Here is a 20,987-nt window from a genome sequence, read left to right as displayed (position 1 = left end):
TTCTTTGGACAAGCTATGTTTTCAAAACTGTAATGTTTACATGAATTCTGATTATTTTCAGGGATACACAACATCCTAAAATATATGTAGATATCTTTGTTAGAAAAAATAGGGAATAGGATGCCATTTGGGACAGAGCTATAGAAAGTCACTACAACCATGATTTTGGGACTATCGAGAGAACAATTATCCCCCCCCAACATTGTGATCAACTTGGAACTCTGTTAGGATAGAAAAACATGTAACTGAGTCTGAATTAGCTACAGTAGATTAGACACATTTTCCCCCAAATCTGCATTACACATTATTAAACAAGTTTAAGCAATTATTTGAAAGAAAATACAAAATCAGAAGCAGGCACAAATGATAGATAACCATGAATACAAACAAAACAAATAGAATAACCATGTAATAGAGAAAATCTAACTATTCATCCCAATTTACACCCTATTCCCTATATAGTGCACTACTGATAGTGCAAAATAGGGAATAGGGTGCCATTTGGGACGCCCACTACAGTATAACATCCAGTGGATTCTTAGGCACCTGTTGAACTTCAACATGAATCAGCCTCCATACTACAGTACAGAGAGCAGACCTGGGTTCAAAGACTATTTTAAATCATGTAAAATACTTCAGCTGTGATCAATTGAGCTTGCCTGTTGCAGTGGAACCAATATAAAAAGCAGGCTAAAGCTAATATACTTGAAAGATTTAAAATAACGTTTGAACCCAGGTTTGACAGAGAGCTACAGTAGAACATTACAGTAGTGCATATTCCCAGTGTTAGCAGACTATTGACAGTGGCTTGACACGGGAAAACAAACATACACATTAACAACTATGACAGTTCTATGACAACTTTGCAATCATATTGAATACTGAATACCAGGAATACCGGTATTCAACTATGGGCCTGGAAGGCTGAAACACTTACCGGTATTCAACTCTGGGCCTGGAAGGCTGAAACACTTCTGGTTATCATTTTTTCATTCTAACCAGAAACTGATTACATCATGGAACTCTACTGCCCATCAGTGACAATCAATCAATCAACTACCAGGTAGAAAAGACCATCAGCAGTTATTCTGCCCTACAGGCCTGGAGTTGAATAGCCCTGCTACATGTCCTACCAACTCACAGGACCACCATCCATCCTACAGGACAGAGGCATCTGCTGCTTTAGCACCTTTGGACAAATCATAAACATTTTTGGGATCAAGTGTAACATCATAAAACAAAGCAATAATGAATGCTGGCAGGTGCCTTGAACAGAACAGGTTACAGGTACTGCCCTAGATGGGGCAGCCTCCCCATAGAGAGAGATTGTTTAACCTCTATGGTCTCCCCTACAGCAGAGCAGAAGGACTGCAGGATTTCAAGTAGGTTTTTGTATGGAACCAAAGCTCTCATTGCCGACTGTGTTGTTTCAGTTGTCCCCTCCCTCTCTTTATATCCAAATGTAAAAATTATGAGGCACTTGCAAAACAAAACACACAAAAAAAAAAAAAACATCTGTCAGTGTTTTTTTTTCTGTGGAGAATATCCGTCCATCGGTCTTTCTGTCTCAGTGGTCATGTCGAAGGAAGTCCGTTTGTCTGTCTGTCCGTCAGACTTCTGAGCTGTCCAAGCCACCGCAAGTGAACCCTGATGTCACCATGGGCTCAGTGGAGCTTGACGTTGTTGTGGGAACCTCCATCTTCTTCTTCTCCTGTCTGGACCGTACGGTTAGCACTATGACGATGATGATGAGGATGGTGAGGAGGAGGCCCACCAGGATCCCTATGATCAGGACCAGGCTGTCCTCGCTCTCCTCAGGATGGTTCAGCTCCCTGGGCACCACACCCCGAGTGAGGACCTCCCGGTCGGGGCTGGTGCGGCGCTGGAGGCTGAGGTCCAGGGCGATATGGAGAATGTTGGTGCCTCGGTTGTTGTCCAGGCCGATGTCCTCTGTCAGGTCTGGCACCCTGTTTGCTGACCGCCTGGAGCGAGACTGGGACTGGGACGGTCCTCCTGCAGCCATAGTTTGACGCTGGGTTTCTCTGTCCATGCTGCTGTGTTGGGTCAGGGAGTGGCCTCCTGCAGCCAAACTGCTGTGTTGGGTGAGTGTGTGGTACTCCAGACTTCTCTTCCCGATGCCCCTGTTAGCATTCTCTCTGGAGCGGACGGTGTAGATGGTGTGTATGAACCACTCTCTCCCTGCTGACACCTGGACACCAGAGGAACAGGGTTAGTCATGAGGGCTGGGTAGTTTACCTGATCATGGCACGAACAATCCCTGGTCATTAAAGATGGAGTCATTTAATATAAACAATAACAAGCGACACCCCACCTCTGTTTTGGTAAAAAGCTGAGGGATGGGCCTGGAGAAATGTAACCACTCTCAAATTAATTGACAGGGCTGACCATCCAGGGCTGACCATCCAGGGCTGACCATCCATGATATCAAAATGATAGTTTTTACCATGTTTTGAGTTACGACAGTTGAACTAAGCTCATGAGGCATTTCTAAGTTATATTCGTCAAGAATCAAGGGGTATATATAATAAATGTATACGTCCAGAACTGGATGTAGCAACTAAGGATTCTAGCTTTAAAGCAGTGAAAGTGAATGTTAGCAATATGAACAAGACCAGGATGTTCCTTCTCCACTATTCTGTGTTATGTAGCATAGGGGTCAGGGAGACGTACCTGGAACAGTGCTGTAGAGTCCATGCTGAAGCCGTCAGATCCAGGCTGTCTGACCAGGGCCAGGGCCTGAGGGTCGTCTACAGCCAGCAGAGCCCTGAACCCCACGTTACCAAACGACCTGGCCTGGGTCTCTGGCTGGGTCTTATCCTGGAGGAGGAGAGGGAAACACTAGTAAACACTGTACCAACATTGGTAAAGGTGTTTAGGATATGTATGTGCATTTACCCTGTACTAGATCCTTGTCTACATCCCACATTACATGCTATTCCCCAGATATTGCACTACTTTTGACCAGAGCACGATGGGCCCTGCACAGTACTGTACTTACAATGATTTTGAATCTGTAAAGCAGCGATGGAGCATCAGCCAGACAGCCGTACTCATTGTTGTTGGGGTTGTATTTGGGCACGTATCCATCCGCGCCGGTGCACAGGAACACCTTCTCTATGTTACAGATAAAGGAATCCCCCAGGTTCTGGACTGGGTCCACCATCACTCTGCCATATATCATGTCACCTGGGAGGAGATCAGATTTGGGTTAATACAGTAATAACTCAACCAATCAATCAGATAGTCAATGGGGCTACCTCCATCCCAAATAGCAACCCATTCCCTATGTAGTGTACTACTTCTGATCAGGACCCATGAAAAGGTGTCGTGTGTGAGGCTTCAGTGGAGGCTCCTCAGAGGAGGAAGGGGAGGACCATCTTCTTCAGTGAATTTAATAAAAATAGTGAAACATTAAAAAAGTGATCCTTTTTAGATAAAACTATACTAAACATATTCACATGTCACCAAATGATTGATTAAAATACACTGTTTTGCAATGAAGGTCTACAATAGTCTCAAAAACACCCTCTTGTGTAGTACCATTCTGTAGCCAGGGAACAGCCAGTTTCCATCCTCCTCTGGTTACATCGAATTCAATACAACACCTAGGAGGCTCACACAGTACACAGTAATTTTGACAACTTCAGAAGATGCCATCCAACCTATGAGAACTATTGTATCATGAACTGACATGTTGTCCACCCAATCAAAGTATCAGATAATTAATCTAGTACTGAAAGAATAAGCTACAGCTAGCTGGCACTGCAGTGCATAAAATGTGGTGAGTAGTTGACTCAAAGAGAGAGAAAGACAATAGTTGAACAGTTTTGAACAAATACATTTCTGAAAAAATTGAGGAACGAGAGAGATAGCTATATTTTGTTGTATTTTTTCCCTCCGTTTTCATGTCCACTTACTTAGCTAGCAAATGCAGCTAGCTAGTTTAGCCGACTCAAACAGAGAGGGATGCTATGTTAACTAGATGGCTATGGCTATCCAACACGAAACTCCTCTAAGTCAAGGTACGCTTTTGGTTGTATTCATTTATTGCCAGCTGGTGTAACTGCTAAACTGCTTGCTGCCTGTACACTGTACAGGATGATTGTAGCGGTTTAGTATCACGTTAGTTCTAGTAGGTATGTTGACTATGATGTTAGTTAACATGGTGACGATGTAGGCTGTGTGTAACGGTTAGCAGTCATGATATGAAGGTTTGGCTTGGAAAGGTTTTTTCACCTGGTCACAGACAACTGATATGTTGTGCACTGAAGTCAACAAGCCAAGGAGAAAATTTGAGAGGAGGAGAGCAAGTACAGTGCCTTTGGAAAATATTCAGACCCCTTGAGTTTTTACACATTTTGTTGGGATACAGCCTTATTCTAAAATTGATTAAATTGGGCTTTTTTTCTCGTCAATCTACACACAATACCAGATAATGAAAAAGCAAAAACAGGATTTTAGAAATGTAAAATATCACATTTACATAAGTATTCAGACCCTTTACACAGTACTTTGTTAAGCACCTTTGGCAGCGATTTCAGTCTCGAGTCTTCTTGGGTATGACACTACAAACTTGGCACACCTGTATTTAGGGAGTTTCTTCCATTCTCTTTGCAGATCCTCTCAAGCTCTGTCAGGTTGGATGGGGAGCGTTGCTGCACAGCTATTTTCAGGTCTCTTCAGAGATGTTTGATCGGGTTCAAGTCCAGGCTCTTCCTGGGCCACTCAAGGACATTGAGTGTGCCTGTCCCAAAGTCACTCCTGTGTTGTCTTGGCTCTGACCTTAGGGTCGTTGTCCTGTTGGAAGGTGAACCTTAGCCCCAAGTCTTGAGCGCTCTGGGGCAGGTTTTCATCAAGGTTCTCTCTGTACTTTGCTTCGGTCATCTTTGCCTCGATTCTGACTAGTCTCCCAGTCTCTGCTGCTGAAAAACATCCCCACAGCATGATGCTGCCACCACCATTCTTCACCGTAGGGATGGTGCCAGGTTTCCTCTAGAAGTTCATTCTTGGTTTCATCAGACCAGAGAATCTTGTTTCTCATGGTCTGAGAGTCTTTAGTGGCCTTTTGGAAAACTCCAAGTGGGCTGTCATGTGCCTTTTACTGAGGAGTGGCACTCTACCATAAAGGCCTGATTGGTAGAGTGCTGCAGAGATGGTTGTCCTTCTGGAAGGTTCTCCCATTTCCACAGAGGAACTCTAGAGCTCTGTCAGACTGACCATCAGGTTCTTGGTCACCTCCCTGACCAAGGCCCTTCTCCCCCAATTGCTCAGTTTGGCCGGGCGGCCAGCTCTAGGAAGAGTATTGGTGGTTCCAAACTTCTTCCATTTAAGAATGATGGAGGCCACTGTGTTCTTGGGGACCATCAATGCTGCAGTTTTTGCTACCCTTCCCCAAATCTGTGCCTCAACACAATCCTGTCTTGGAGCTATACGGACAATTGCTTCAACCTCATGGCTTGGTTTTTGCTCTGACATGCACTGTCAACTGTGGGACCTTATATAGACAGGTGTGTGCCTTTCCAAATCATGTCCAATCAATTGAATTTACCACAGGTGGACTCCAATCAAGTTGTAGAAACATCTCAAAGATGATCAATGGAAACATGATGCACCTGAGCTCAATTTCGAGTCTCATAGCAAAGGGTCTGAATACTTATGTAAATAAGGTATTTCTGTTTTTAATATATTTGTAAAAGAAATGTGATAAATTTTAGAATAAGGCTGTAACGTAACAAAATGTGGAAACAGTCAAGGGGTCTGAATACACTGAAGGCACTGTAGATAGATGCGAGAAGGAATTATATATACAACGAGCAAAGTGATTATGTTGTTTGTATGTGGGTGCTATGAAAGTGAACTGTGTTTGTGTGTGATCAGGTGTGTATTCATTCGGTAGATTTGGATGAAAATGTTTCTTAGATGGAAGCAAACGGAACAAAACGTGGATAAACATACCTGAATTTGTCCAAAAGAAACTCTAATTTGCAACTGTTGGACTAATGATTACACACTAGATCAGCTAGATGCAGGCAAGAGTCTGCAAGGCGCTATTGAATGTGTCACTGTCTCTCACCTTGCTTACACAAAATGTTATCTTGACCTGTGCACCTACGTTGTAAACTTTATTTCATAGGCTAGGTTGTAGCAACCTCATGATGACCGACCCTCCCTCATCTTAAACAGCACTGACCAATTCCTCCCTCATCTTAAACAGCACTGACCGATCCTTCCTCAACTTAACTTCTTATGGCTGGGTGGCAGTATCGAGTAGCTTGGATGAATAAGGTGCCCAGAGTAAACTGCCTGCTACTCAGGCTCAGAAGCTAAGATATGCATATTATTAGTAGATTTTGATAGAAAACACTCTGAAGTTTCTAAAACTGTTTGAATGATGTCTGTGAGTATAACAGAACATATGGCAGGCAAAAACCTGAGAAAAAATCCAACCAGGAATTGGGAAATCTGAGGTTTGTAGGTTTTCAAGTCTTTGCCTATCCAATATACAGTGTAAAATTTGGTCCGATTGCACTTCCTAAGGCTTCCACTAGATGTCAACAGTCTTTAGAACCTTGTTTCAGGCTTCTACTGTGAAGGGGGAATAAGAGCTGTTTGAGTCAGGGGTCTGGCAGAGTGCCATGAGCTGATCACGTGCGAGTTAGCTGCGTTCCTTTTCCTTTCTAAAGACAAAGGAATTGTCCGGTTGGAATATTATTGAAGATTTATGATAAAAACATCCTAAAGATTGATTCTATACATCGTTTGACATGTTTCTACGAACTGTAATGGAACTGTCGTCTAAACTAAGTGCCTGCGCCTTGTGAATTTGGATTTGTGAACTAAACGTGAACAAAAAGGAGGTATTTGGACATAAATTATGGACTTTATCGGAAAAAAAACATTTATTGTGGAACTGGGATTCCTGGGAGTGCATTCCGATGAAGATCATTAAAGGTAAGTGAATATTTATAATGCTATTTCTGACTTCTGTTGACTCCACAACATGGCGGGTATCTGTATGGCTTGTTTTTGTCTCTGAGCGCTGTACTCAGATTATTGCACGGTGTGCTTTTCCCGTAAAGCTTTTTTGAAATCTGACACAGCGGTTGAATTAAGGAGAAGTATATCTTTAATTCCATGTATAACACGTGTATTTTCATCAACATTCGTGATGAGTATTTCTGTAAATTGATGTGGCTCTCTGCAAAATCACAGGATGTTTTGGAAGCAAAACATTACTGAATATAATGTGCCAATGTAAACTGAGATTTTTGGATATAAATATGAACTTTATCGAACAAAACATACATGTATTGTGTACATGAAGTCCTAAGAGTGTCATCTGATGAAGATCATCAAAAATTAGTGATTAATTTAATCTCTATTTCAGCCTTTTGTGACTCCTCTCTTTGGCAGGAAAAATGGCTGTGTTTTCTGTGACTAGGTGCTGACCTAACATAATCATATGGTGTGCTTTCGCTGTAAGGCCTTTTTGAAATCGGACACTGTGGTGGGATTAACAACAAGTTTATCTTTAAAATTGTGTATAATACATGTATGTTTTTAATTATGAGATTTTTGTTGTGGCGCCCTGCACTTTTGGCGCCCTGCACTTTCACTGGCTGTTGTCAAATCGATCCCGTTAACGGGATTTCAGCCGTAAGAAGTTTTAAACAGCACTGACCGATCCTTCCTTATCTTAAACAGCACTGACCGCCACAATAAGGTGAGGGATTGATTGATAAATGCCCATGTGAGAGGCTGTGTTTGTTTGTAGCGTTACAGTACCCTGTGAGAGGATGTGTTTGTTTGTAGCGTTACAGTACCCGTGAGAAGGCTGTGTTTGTTTGTAGTGTTACAGTACCCTGTGAGAAGGCTGTGTTTGTTTGTAACGTTACAGTACTCTGTAAGAAGGCTGTGTTGGTTTTTAGCGTTACAGTACCCTGTGAGAAGGCTGTGTTTGTTTGTAGAGTTACAGTACCCTGTGAGAAGGCTGTGTTTGTTTTTAGCATTACAGTACCCTGTGAGAAGGCTGTGTTTGTTTTTAGCATTACAGTACCCTGTGAGAAGGCTGTGTTGGTTTTTAGCGTTACAGTACCCTGTGAGAAGGCTGTGTTTGTTTGTAGCATTACAGTACCCTGTGAGAAGGCTGTGTTTGTTTGTAGCATTACAGTACCCTGTGAGAAGGCTGTGTTTGTTTGTAGTGTTACAGTACCCTGTGAGAAGGCTGTGTTTGTTTGTAGTGTTACAGTACCCTGTGAGAAGGCTGTGTTTGTTTGTAACGTTACAGTACCCTGTGAGAAGGCTGTGTTTGTTTGTAGCGTTACAGTACCCTGTGAGAAGGCTGTGTTTGTAGCGTTACAGTACCCTGTGAGAAGGCTGTGTTTGTTTGTAGCATTACAGTACCCTGTGAGAAGGCTGTGTTTGTTTGTAGCATTACAGTACCCTGTGAGAAGGCTGTGTTTGTTTGTAACGTTACAGTACTCTGTGAGAAGGCTGTGTTTGTTTGTAGCGTTACAGTACCCTGTGAGAAGGCTGTGTTTGTTTGTAGTGTTACAGTACCCTGTGAGAAGGCTGTGTTTGTTTGTAGTGTTACAGTACCCTGTGAGAAGGCTGTGTTTGTTTGTAGTGTTACAGTACCCTGTGAGAAGGCTGTGTTTGTTTGTAACGTTACAGTACCCTGTGAGAAGGCTGTGTTTGTTTGTAACGTTACAGTACCCTGTGAGAAGGCTGTGTTTGTTTGTAGCATTACAGTACCCTGTGAGAAGGCTGTGTTTGTTTGTAGCGTTACAGTAACCTGTGAGAAGGCTGTGTTTGTTTGTAGTGTTACAGTACCCTGTGAGAAGGCTGTGTTTGTTTGTAACGTTACAGTACTCTGTGAGAAGGCTGTGTTGGTTTTTAGCGTTACAGTACCCTGTGAGAAGGCTGTGTTTGTTTGTAGCGTTACAGTACCCTGTGAGAAGGCTGTGTTTGTTTGTAACGTTACAGTACCCTGTGAGAAGGCTGTGTTTGTTTGTAACGTTACAGTACCCTGTGAGAAGGCTGTGTTTGTTTGTAGTGTTACAGTACCCTGTGAGAAGGCTGTGTTTGTTTGTAGCGTTACAGTAACCTGTGAGAAGGCTGTGTTTGTTTGTAACGTTACAGTACCCTGTGAGAAGGCTGTGTTTGTTTTTAGCGTTACAGTACCCTGTGAGAAGGCTGTGTTTGTTTGTAACGTTACAGTACTCTGTGAGAAGGCTGTGTTGGTTTTTAGCGTTACAGTACCCTGTGAGAAGGCTGTGTCGCTCTCCTGTCCGAAGCCCATGGATCCGTCAGACAGCCACAAAGTTCTCTTAGACAGCAGCAACATGTGTGTGTTCAGACTGAACTCAGCCGCAACCGGGTCACTCACCTGGGATAGAACACACACAGTACAAAGTTTTACCATCTTAGTATAGGACAACACATACCATTCAGTTACCATCAGAGAACAGACCAATCACAGTGTTACCATCAGACAAACATCCCTCAATCTGTTTCCCACTAGAGTACATCCCACTAGAGTACATCTCTGTGTGCACTCAAAGATTGTAATCTCACAGACAATTTAATGATATGATATTGATGTTCACTCTCAGAAAAAGGGTTCCAAAAGGGTACTTTGGCTGTCCTCGTAGGAAAACCCTTTTTGATTCCAGGTAGAGCCCTTCTGGGTTCAATGTAGAACCCTTTCTACAGAAGGTTCGACATGGAATCCAAAAGGGTTCTACCTGCAACCAAAAATGGTTATTCAAAGGGTTCTCCTATGGGGACAGCCAAAGGACTCTTTAGGGTACTAAATAGCACCTTTTTTTCTAAGTGTGTAGTTATCCTAGGGTGATCTGACCTGCTGGAAGCGTATGTCCAGGTCGAAGGTGACAGGTTCTCTGGGGTTACAGACAGGAGGCAGGGAGTACTCCAGACTGGGAGGAGAGGTACAGGGCAGCAGCTTCACGGTGTAGGTACCTGAGTAGTCACGCACCTGGGAGACAGAGGGGAATAAGACACTTATTTACACCAGATACACCAGTGCCGATAACACACTACGACTCAAGAAGGAAATCCTGTAAATGGCATAAGGGCTTGTAAGTAAGCATTTCACGGTAAGGTTGTTGTTGTTGTTGTATTCGGCCCAATGGGACAAATAAAACATGTATTTGATTTGATTTTCGATTTGATTTGCTACACTTATGACACAGAGTTAGCAGATAAAGAAATAAAGATGATGTGAAATATATTGATAACCCAGTATTAAAGATGGAAGAAAAGATGCTGTCCTCACAGCGAAGTCTGATGTAAAGGTCCACTGCTGCATGGGCTGGTTGTAGGTGGGCTCGCTCCTCACCAGGCTGAGGTTAAAGGTCACCCCAGGGTGGTCCGCACACATCACCATGGACGACAGAGAGGAAGCTGGATACAGACACAGGTAAGGCTAATACAGAACTAAAAGAGGAATATGTACAGTATCAAGCGTGTCAGAGTAGGAGTGCTGACTTAGGATCAGTTTTGTCTTTTACATCAAAATGAATAAGATTACATGGACGGGGGGACGTGATCCTAGATCAGCACTCATACTCTGAGACACTTGATACATACGGGCCCTGGGCTACTTGTTTAAGACCGTGGATGTAGTGTATGAAAAGAGTAGATAATGTGAACATACCAGAGTGTGATATGACAAATAGTCCTCTGAATCGAGCCTCTGTTCTGAAGTTGACCACCAGACGACCCTGTTCGTTGATACGCATACTGGTGGGGTACAGGGCTCCTACAGAATATAGCCAGTCAGTCTCCCTGTCACACTGAACTAACACATCCCTACTATTATAGCCCACCCACTGAGGAAGGTGCGGTGAAGGGCACCTGCAGAATAAAACCCATCGTTCTCACTGTCACACCAAGCTAACACATCCTCATTAATTGCTGTAGAAGCAATAACATAACCATATCATCTGTGGTCAAAGTACACCAGACAGTGTTGTATTTGTTTGTTTTTGCCTCATTCTGTAAAGACTGAAATTACTTCTGAATACATTTAATTTGATGTGAGACTTGCCTTGTAGCTCAGCCTCAGGAGGGCTGCCGATGCCGTCCCGCCACAAGATGGCAGTGTCGTATACGAAGGTGAGTCGTAGCTCAGATTGCAGGTCAAAATGCTGCCAGCCCCCTGCCCCAACCGGGGAGTGGAACACATAGGAGACGTGGAGGGGCACCCGGAGGGTCACATAGGACTGGACAAGGTTCAACACCTAGAGAGAGACATGCATCAAATCAAGCCGTATTTAACATGCATTTTAACAGCAATACACTTTACAACAACTGTACAGTAATACAGAATACTAGCAATAGTAGGTTCAACTCCATCAGAGAGACAGGAGAAAGAGGGAGAACTAAAGAGAGAGAAATAGAGAGGAGGGAGAGAGAAAGATAGTAAAATAGAGAGAGAAATAGAGAGGGGGGAAGAGAGAAAGATAGTGAAATAAAAAGAGAAATAGAGAGAGAAATAGAGAGGGGGGAAGAGAGAAAGATAGTGAAATAAAAAGAGAAATAAAGAGAGAAATAGAGAGGGGGGAAGAGAGAAAGATAGTGAAATAAAAAGAGAAATAGAGAGAGAGAAATAGAGAGGGGGGAAGAGAGAAAGATAGTGAAATAAAAAGAGAAATAGAGAGAGAGAAATAGAGAGGGGGGAAGAGAGAAAGATAGTGAAATAAAAAGAGAACTAAAGAGAGAGAAATTGTCACGCCCTGGCCTTAGTTATCTTTGTTTTCTTTATTATTTTGGTTAGGTCAGGGTGTAACATGGGGGATTTATGGGTTTGTCTGGTCTAGGGTTTTTTGTATGTTTATGGGGCTGTTTCCTTTCTAGGTAGTTTGTAGGTCTATGGTTGCCTAAATTGGTTCTCAATTAGAGGCAGCTGTCTATTGTTGTCTCTGATTGGGAACCATATTTAGGCAGCCATATTCTGTGGGTACTTTGTGGGTGGTTGTCTTCTGTCATTGCACCAGATAGGACTGTTTCGGTTTTCACATTTGTTGTTTTGTATTTTGTAGTGTTCTTGTTTATCGTCTATAGTTAACATGTTGAACTCTAGCCACGCTGCATTTTGGTCCTCCTCTCCTTCAGCGGAAGAAAACCGTTACAGAACCACCCACCACAACAGGACCAAGCAGCGTGGTAACTAATGGGCAGGAGCAGGAGAGGCAGCGATGTCAGGATTTCTGGACATGGGAGCAGAATCTGGACTATACAACTTGGGAAGAGAGACAGGTGGGTGGTCGACCCAGGGAGAGTGCCGGAGCCCGCCTGGGATTCGCTGGAGCAGTGCGAGGAGGGTTACAGGAGAATGGAGTTGGTGAAACGAGCACGGCGGCGCGGTAGGAAGCCCGAGAGGCAGCCACAAAATTTTTTGGGGGTGGCACACAGGGAGTATGGCAAAGCCAGGTAGGAGACCTGCGCCAACTTCCTGTGCTTACCGGAGAGCGAGAGAGACCGGGCAGGCACCGTGTTATGCTGTGGAGCGCACGGTTTCTCCAGTGCGGGTGCATAGCCCGGTGCGGTACATTCCCGCTCCTCGTATCGGTCGGGCTAGAGTGGGCATCGAGCCAGATAAGGTTGGGCAGGCTCGGTGCTCAAGAGCTCCAGTGTTGCCTGCACGGTCCGGTCTATCCAGTGCCACCTACATGCACCAGCCCTCCTGTGGCAGCCCCCCGCACCAGGCTTCCTGTGCGTGTCCAGAGCCCAGTACCACCAGTGCCGGCACCACGCACCAGGTCTACAGTGCGCCTCGCCTGTCCAGAGCTGCTAGAGTCTCCCGCCTGTCCAGAGCCGCTAGAGTCTCCCGCCTGTCCAGAGCCGCTAGAGTCTCCCGCCTGTCCAGAGCCGCCAGTCTGCAAGGAGCCGCCAGAGCCGCCAGTCTGCAAGGAGCCGCCAGAGCCGCCAGGATCCGCCAGAGCCGCCAGTCAGCCAGGATCCTCCAGAGCCGCCAGTCAGCCAGGATCCGCCAGAGCCGCCAGTCAGCCAGGATCCGCCAGAGCCGCCAGTCAGCCAGGATCCGCCAGAGCCGCCAGTCAGCCAGGATCCGCCAGAGCCGCCAGTCAGCCAGGATCCGCCAGAGCCGCCAGTCAGCCAGGAGCCGCCAGAGCCGCCAGGATCCGCCAGAGCCGCCAGTCAGCCAGGATCCTCCAGAGCCGCCAGTCAGCCAGGATCCTCCAGAGCCGCCAGTCAGCCAGGATCCGCCAGAGCCGCCAGTCAGCCAGGATCCGCCAGAGCCGCCAGTCAGCCAGGATCCACCAGAGCCGCCAGTCAGCCAGGATCCGCCAGAGCCGCCAGTCAGCCAGGATCCGCCAGTCAGCCAGGATCCGCCAGAGCCGCCAGTCAGCCAGGATCCGCCAGAGCCGCCAGTCAGCCAGGATGCGCCAGAGCCGCCATCAGCCAGGATCCGCCAGTCAGCCAGGATCCGCCAGGGCCGCCAGTCAGCCAGGAGCCGCCAGAGCCGTCAGTCAGCCAGGAGCTGCCAGAGCCGTCAACCAGTCTGAGCTACCTCTGTCACGCCCTGGCCTTAGTTATCTTTGTTTTCTTTATTATTTTGGTTAGGTCAGGGTGTGACATGGGGGATGTGTGTGTGTTGGCTGTTTTATTTTTATTTTTTATGTTTATGGGGCTGTTTCCTTTCTAGGTAGTTTGTAGGTCTATGGTTGCCTAGATTGGTTCTCAACAGTCTATCGTTGTCTCTGATTGGGACCATATTTAGGGAGCCATATTCTGTGGGTACTTTGTGGGTGGTTGTCTTCTGTCTTTGTGTCATTGCACCAGATAGGACTGGTTCGGTTTTCACATTTGTTTTGAATTTTGTAGTGTTCTTGTTTATCGTCTATATTAAACATGTTGAACTCTAACCACGCTGCATTTTGGTCCTCCTCTCCTTCAGCGGAAGAAAACCGTTATAGAGAGAGGGGCGGAGAGAGAGATAGTGAAATAAATAGAGAGACGGGGGGGGAAGAGAGCTAGTGAAATATAGAGTACATACATTACATCAAACTCTGCAAGGTGCATTTAAACATCCACACACTTAAACATCCAACAAGCAGGGAGCTTACAAAAGGTCCCTAGTACTGGTTTATATATAGGCCTATACTAAACATTTACAAGCTGCCTATCTGTATGGAGCTTGCATATACCTCATGGGAACAGTATTCAGACACTCATAACTTAACAAATACCTCATTGGATCAGTATCCACTTATAACGTAAATACCTCATGGGATCAGTATCCACTCATAACTTAAATACCTCATGGGATCAGTATCCACTTATAACTTAAATACCTCATGGGATCAGTATCCACTTATAACTTAAATACCTCATGGGATCAGTATCCACTTATAACTTAACAAATACCTCATGGGATCAGTATTCAGACCCACTCATAACTTTACAAATACCTAATGGAATCAGTATCCACTCATTCCTTAACAAATACCTAATTTGATCAGTCTCTACTCATAACTTGATATATGGTTATGGCTTGGATAGATTCATGTGATTAAGAGCGCAACAAAGATAGCAGGTGACATACCTATTACGGTGGCTTATGTAGGGCTTCAGTGAGTATTACTACCAGTAGACAGCATCATACCACTTAATATACACTGATCTTTCCATGACATAGGCTGACCAGGTGAATCCAGGTGAAAGCTATGATCCATTGTTTATATCACTTGTTAAATCCACTTCAATCAGTGTAAATGAAGGGGACGAGACAGGCTAAATAAGGATTTTTAAGCCTTGAGACATTTTTTAAATGTTATTTAACAGTTAAGAACACATTCTTATTCACAATGAGGGCCTCGGAACAGTGGGTTAACTGCCTTGTTCAGGGGCAGAACAACAGATTTTTACCTTGTCAACTCGGGGATTCAATCTAGCAACCTGTTGGTTACTGGCCCAAAGCTCTAACCACTAGGCTACCTGCTGGATTGTGTATGGGTGTCATTCAGAGGGTGAATGGGCAAGACAAAAGATTTAAGTGTCTGAACGGAGTATGGTAGTACGTGCTAGGTTCAATTGTTTGTGTCAAGAACTGCAACACTGCTGGGTTTTCACACTCATCAGTTTCCTGTGTGTATTAAGAATGGTCCACCACCCAAAGGACATCCAGACAAGTATGGGAAGCATTGGAGTAAACGTGGGCCAGCATCCCTTTCGACACCTTGTAGTCCATGTCCTGTCAAATTGAGGCTGTTCTGAGGGCAAAAGGGGGTGCAACTCAATATTAGGAAGCTGTCTCTAATGTTTTGTACATTCAGTGTAGATACACAGTGCTGTACTGTATTGGCTGTACTAGTACTACTGGAGCTCTTATAGATTCAAGAGGGTTTACATTGACTCTGACATTTACGCTGGCCACATTTCAGAGAGATGGTATCTTTTCAATAGAGTTGAATCCAGATATATGGCAACAATAGCAAACCATTCCATTTGTAACTGATGAATGTTTGGCTGTGTTATTCAATTACTGCTTTGTCAACCATTAAAATAAAACCATCCCATGCAATCAAGACATAACAATCCAGGCAGTTGATTTGTTCTATTGTACTTGAAACCCTTAAACAACAGCGAGACAAAGAACCAGAGAGAGAGAAAAAGAGAGAGACTGTAGAGAGATTTGAATGGTATCTGCTCCCTCCGGTGACATGAGAGTTACCTGTCTGCACTAGCTCTCCCTTCATGATGGGACCTGCCTATGCCCTGAGAGAGAGAGAGAGAGAGAGAGAGAGAGAGAGAGAGAGAGAGAGAGAGAGAGAGAGAGAGAGAGAGAGAGAGAGAGAGAGAGAGAGAGAGAGAGAGAACAAGTGAGAAAGAGAACGAGCGAGAAAGAGAGAGAATAAAGAGGAGGAGAGAGAGAATAAAGAGGAGAAAAGTGAGAGAGAGAGAGCGAGAGAGAATGAAGAGGAGAAAAGTGAGAGAGAGAGAATGAGAGGAGAGAGAAGAGAGAGAGAATGAAGAGGAGAAAAGTGAGAGAGAGAGAGAGAGAGCGAGGGAGAATGAAGAGGAGAAAAGTGAGAGAGAGAGAACGAGAGAAGAGAGAGAATGAAGAGGAGAAAAGTGAGAGAGAGAGAGCGAAAGAGAGAGAAGAGAGAGAGAGAGAATGAAGAGGAGAAAAGCGAGAGAGAGAGCGAGAGGAGAGAGAGTTAGAGTTAAGAGAACTGGTAGAACCCAGAGAGCTGAGGCATATGATTTGCTGTATGACCCGGACGCAGTCTGCTGAGACCTAATGGATTCCTGTGGTCTGATAAGCTGGGGACAAAGCCTCTCACCATGACACACAGACACAGAGAGACAGAGTCAGTCCCAGCACGGTGAGAGGCCAGCCTGGGGCCCCAAACTCGGTGTGACTCAGTCTCTCTGTAGCCCGCAACCTCTCTACTCAGCCCCCCCAGCTTCCCAGTCAGTCGGTCGGCCCCTTAAGGGCCAATCATGTCAGAGAGAACACAGGGGCACAAATAATGATCCTCTAGACTAGAGCTGTTGTTGAGTCTTTATGTTTGTTCCGCCTGGCCACACTGATTGAAGCTTACAGTACAACTCACCTGTAAGACAGCTCATATGGATGTGACACAGGTAGTCGCTGCAGTAGGGGTATAGGGTTTCTGGGTGAATAGAGGCATGTCTATAGTACCTGGCGGGGTCTCATTCTCTTTGTTAGTTATGGATCTTACTTAAAACGGTCTGTTATCACATGGCTGCCAGCGACTGGAAACAGCACATTAAACCTGCAGATAGGAGGGACATTGACAAAGGTAAACCAATGTTGGTACATGGTACTAAGGCAGACCCTGACATTCAGGATTACTAAGTGGTAATCAACTCCAACCTCTCCCACAAAGCTCTGTCTTGTCCGAATATGAACTTCAGTCAGTTTCAGGGTAAACAAAGGGGCTAACGCTGGATTGGAACCTGCCAGAAGGAAAGTCATAGAGTGTGGAGGAGGTTTACTTTAGAAGAGAATGATGATGACTGCCTCCATAAAATATCATTATCTTATGTATCATAACTCAGTCACATCTTCTTCCATTTACAGTCTCATTTATCTTGCGAAATGAATTTCACTTTACATAGAATTTAGTGATATTCCATGGAGTTGGTGTCTTTTCAACCAAACATTATGAATAACCTTAAATTGGATAAGCAGTTAGCCTCTCGTAAATTCTACATGCACTGTTGATTTACCATGCCCTTTGCTCTCTCTCTCTGCAGGCATCTCTTCTCTCTGCTGTCATCTCTTCTTTCTGCAGGCATCTCTCTCTCTCTCTCTCTCTGCAGGCATCTCTCTCTCTCTCTTTCTCTCTGCAGGCATCTCTCTCTCTCTCTGCAGGCATCTCTCTCTGCAGGCATCTCTCTCTCTCTGCAGGCATCTCTCTCTCTCTGCAGGCATCTCTCTCTCTCTCTGCAGGCATCTCTCTCTCTCTCTCTGCAGGCATCTCTTCTCTCTCTCTGCAGGCATCTCTTCTCTCTCTTTGCAGGCATCTCTTCTCTCTCTTTCTCTCTGCAGGCATCTCTTCTCTCTGCAGGCATCTCTTTATGACCGCAGCCCACTTAATGAAGTGTTAGTGAACTAATAGACTGACTGGGATTTAACTACACTGAAGTGACTGGAGGTTTCCAAGGGAAATCTACATGACAGGAGCACTGAAGCATGTGACCAGGGTTTAAGATCTCCACTCAGGGAGGGTTAGGGAGGGAAGTAGGGAGGGAGTTTAAGGGAGAGTTTAAGACCTGTAAGAGCAGTCCCTCCCTCAACGTAGCAGCAGCTGTTTAAAGAGCACAGTACAGAGAAGAGCAGAAGGTTTTAATGCCGTGAATGTTGGAGACGGCATTTTGACAAGATAAGTAGTAGGCCACATGAGGAGTTGTGGGAATCCATAAAGCACTGTGTTTGGTTAGTTATTAGTGGTGAGGTTAACATGGGGTTAAGAAGAACATTGTCTGAGAGGGGCATCTCAAGAGGTAGCTAACAGATAAGTGGCTGTAAAGGATTGTGTCTGTGAAAAGGAAAATTACAAGAACTGTTATAGGAAAGAACTGGAGGACAAATACTGAGCAAGTATATTTCTCTTCCAAAGAAATCACCATAACATCTCTTCCCAAGAAATCACCATAACATCTCTTCCCAAGAAATCACCATAACACCTCTTCCCAAGAAATCACCATAACACCTCTTCCCAAGAAATCACCATAACACCTCTTCCCAAGAAATCACCATAACATCTCTTCCCAAGAAATCACCATAACACCTCTTCCCAAGAAATCACCATAACACCTCTTCCCAAGAAATCACCATAACACCTCTTCCCAAGAAATCACCATAACACCTCTTCCCAAGAAATCATCATAACATATCTTCCCAAGAAATCACCATAACACCTCTTCCCAAGAAATCACCATAACACCTCTTCCCAAGAAATCACCATAACACCTCTTCCCAAGAAATCACCATAACATCTCTTCCCAAGAAATCACCATAACACCTCTTCCCAAGAAATCACCATAACACCTCTTCCCAAGAAATCACCATAACACCTCTTCCCAAGAAATCACCATAACACCTCTTCCCAAGAAATCACCATAACACCTCTTCCCAAGAAATCACCATAACACCTCTTCCCAAGAAATCACCATAACACCTCTTCCCAAGAAATCACCATAACACCTCTTCCCAAGAAATCATCATAACACCTCTTCCCAAGAAATCACCATAACACCTCTTCCCAAGAAATCACCATAACACCTCTTCCCAAGAAATCACCATAACACCTCTTCCCAAGAAATCATCATAACATCTCTTCCCACACACTGCTCTCACCTGTCCGTCTGTACCGATGGTCCCTCCACAGTCTGACAGTAGCTCAGACATGTCATAGTAACTAGTGAACTCCCATAGACAGGCCTCTAGGTTGAGATTCTTGTAGAAGCGCAGTACGCTGGATCCCCTCAGGGGGGTGCTGTACTGGTAGGGAGAGGTCTCCCCGATCACCTCAGGGTTCTTGGTGGCGTTGGTTATGAAGCCGTGGCGGGTCTTGACCTCGGTGTAGTCCAGGAGGTTAGAACAGCGGTGGTTCCCCACACGAGTACCATCAGGACTCAACGTCAGCTCAAAGTTAGACATAGGACGGGTGGAGACCACAGGGAGCATGCCTGGGAGAGGAGAGAATAGAGGGGAGACAAGGGGTTAGGAGAGAGAAAGGCGAGGGCGGGAAAGAGAGAGAGAAATAGAGAGGGAGAGAGAAAGAGAAAGAGAAAGAAGATGTCTCTCTGTGCTCTTCACCGTCTATGTGTGGCATGGTGACAGTGATCTTGATGAGGTTGGGGTGGTCTGGGTCCTCTGCTCCGGTGTAGCGTAGCTTGGCAGAGAAGGGCTCAGCGCCCACTGTACCCACCACACGAGGCTGGCACATACCATCCTCTATACTGATGGAGACTATGAAGCTGCTGAGTTCCAGGCCCTCGTCTCCGTTAGAGTTCACAGCACGAGCTGCACACTGCACCCTAGAGCCAGCCTGGAGGGAGAGACACACATCTCACATCAATACAGTCAACTCAGTCGCATCAATACAGTCAACTCAGTCGCATCAATACAGTCAACTCAGTCGCATCAATACAGTCAACTCAGTCGCATCAATACAGTCAACTCAGTCGCATCAATACAGTCAACTCAGTCGCATCAATACAGTCAACTCAGTCGCATCAATACAGTCAACTCAGTCGCATATATACAGTCAACTCAGTCGCATATATACAGTCAACTCAGTCGCATCAATACAGTCAACTCAGTCGCATATATACAGTCAACTCAGTCGCATATATACAGTCAACTCAATCCCATCAATACAGTCAACTTAGTCACATCAATACAGTCAACTCAATCCCATCATGAACTAAATCATTCACTTTAGTTTCAACTCGTTGTCTGAGTCAGTCCAAATTCAGTGATAATGTGTTCTCTACCTGGAAATAGACAGAGTCCAAGGTGATGATCTTGGAGGAGGAGAAGAAGGTATCAAAGTCCACCTCTCTCATGGAGCTGGTGACCCCGTCCAGGCTGGTTGGAGCGCTGACCAACCATCGATAGTGTGTCAGCGTGTCATTGATGTGCTCGCTGATGCAGATGGAGCCAGTCTTGTCGTAGTCAGGGTACTTAGGGTTACAAGCCTGAGAGAGGGAGGAGAGAGGAGACCGTGTTTGGGAATGAGGCAAAATATACTGTAATGTATAGGGAAAATGTGCATTGTTCGTCAACATCACTCATCTTCAATATCAAATTAAATCCTAACTGAATCCTAATTGACATATTCCTAAGCCAAAGAAACAACTTGGTTTTTTATGCAAATTAAGAGCAGACAGTGAATACAATGATGCCCTGGCCTATGTCCTAAATGGCATCATATTCCCTATATAGTGCACTTCCCTATGGGACTCTGGTCAAAAGTAGGTGCATAAAACAGAGAATAGGGTGCCATTTGGGACGAACCCCTGGACTGGGAGGTTAAAAGCCGTGATAAACCATTCTCCGTACCGTGACACAGACGACGGGGTAGCCTGCCACTGGGGGGGTGTGTCTGGCTCTGGAGGTGTCGTCATACTGCAGTAGGGAGAACACCTGGGGGACGGAGGGGAAGGTGACGTCCGCCATGCTGTTGGTCTCCTCTATGTAGATAATGGCCTTATTCATCTGAGGACAGACAGAACATAAACAGATCAAAAAGAAAAGTGTTAAGGTAGTGACGTATCAGGGGCGACTAACGCAACAACTAAACTTCTCTCTTGTTCTTGTCCCTCAGCTCTCAAGTCGAAGGTAAGTGAAGTGTACTCGTGCACATGCGCAAATACTCTGCGTGACTGCATCGCGCTTATCTGCCATATTCTCCGTTCATCCTGCTACTTGGGTCAACGTC

The 20,987-nt window shown here is 45.1% G+C and overlaps 1 protein-coding gene across 1 annotated transcript in view; it reads right to left on the bottom strand.

Annotated features, from left to right (window-relative positions):
• Nucleotides 1-1,429: 1,429 nt before the first annotated feature.
• Nucleotides 1,430-20,987, bottom strand: part of LOC139382442 (FRAS1-related extracellular matrix protein 2-like) — a 99,882-nt gene continuing 80,324 nt past the window's right edge. The window contains exons 15-27 of the mRNA XM_071126493.1: nucleotides 20,609-20,764; nucleotides 20,041-20,244; nucleotides 19,361-19,592; nucleotides 18,899-19,230; nucleotides 11,093-11,285; nucleotides 10,700-10,804; nucleotides 10,319-10,446; nucleotides 9,884-10,018; nucleotides 9,283-9,409; nucleotides 3,020-3,207; nucleotides 2,692-2,838; nucleotides 2,077-2,209; nucleotides 1,430-2,010 (exon numbers count right to left, since the gene is read on the bottom strand). Of these exons, the coding sequence (XP_070982594.1) occupies nucleotides 1,610-2,010; nucleotides 2,077-2,209; nucleotides 2,692-2,838; nucleotides 3,020-3,207; nucleotides 9,283-9,409; nucleotides 9,884-10,018; nucleotides 10,319-10,446; nucleotides 10,700-10,804; nucleotides 11,093-11,285; nucleotides 18,899-19,230; nucleotides 19,361-19,592; nucleotides 20,041-20,244; nucleotides 20,609-20,764 (2,481 nt within the window). The 3' untranslated portion in view covers nucleotides 1,430-1,609. The remainder of the gene's footprint in view (nucleotides 2,011-2,076; nucleotides 2,210-2,691; nucleotides 2,839-3,019; nucleotides 3,208-9,282; nucleotides 9,410-9,883; nucleotides 10,019-10,318; nucleotides 10,447-10,699; nucleotides 10,805-11,092; nucleotides 11,286-18,898; nucleotides 19,231-19,360; nucleotides 19,593-20,040; nucleotides 20,245-20,608; nucleotides 20,765-20,987) is intronic.

This window comes from Oncorhynchus clarkii, chromosome 24, assembly GCF_045791955.1.
Source record: "Oncorhynchus clarkii lewisi isolate Uvic-CL-2024 chromosome 24, UVic_Ocla_1.0, whole genome shotgun sequence".
NCBI lineage: Eukaryota > Metazoa > Chordata > Actinopteri > Salmoniformes > Salmonidae > Oncorhynchus > Oncorhynchus clarkii.
The sequence above is the reverse complement of the archived record's forward strand: the minus strand, read 5'-3'. Positions and strand labels throughout refer to the sequence as shown.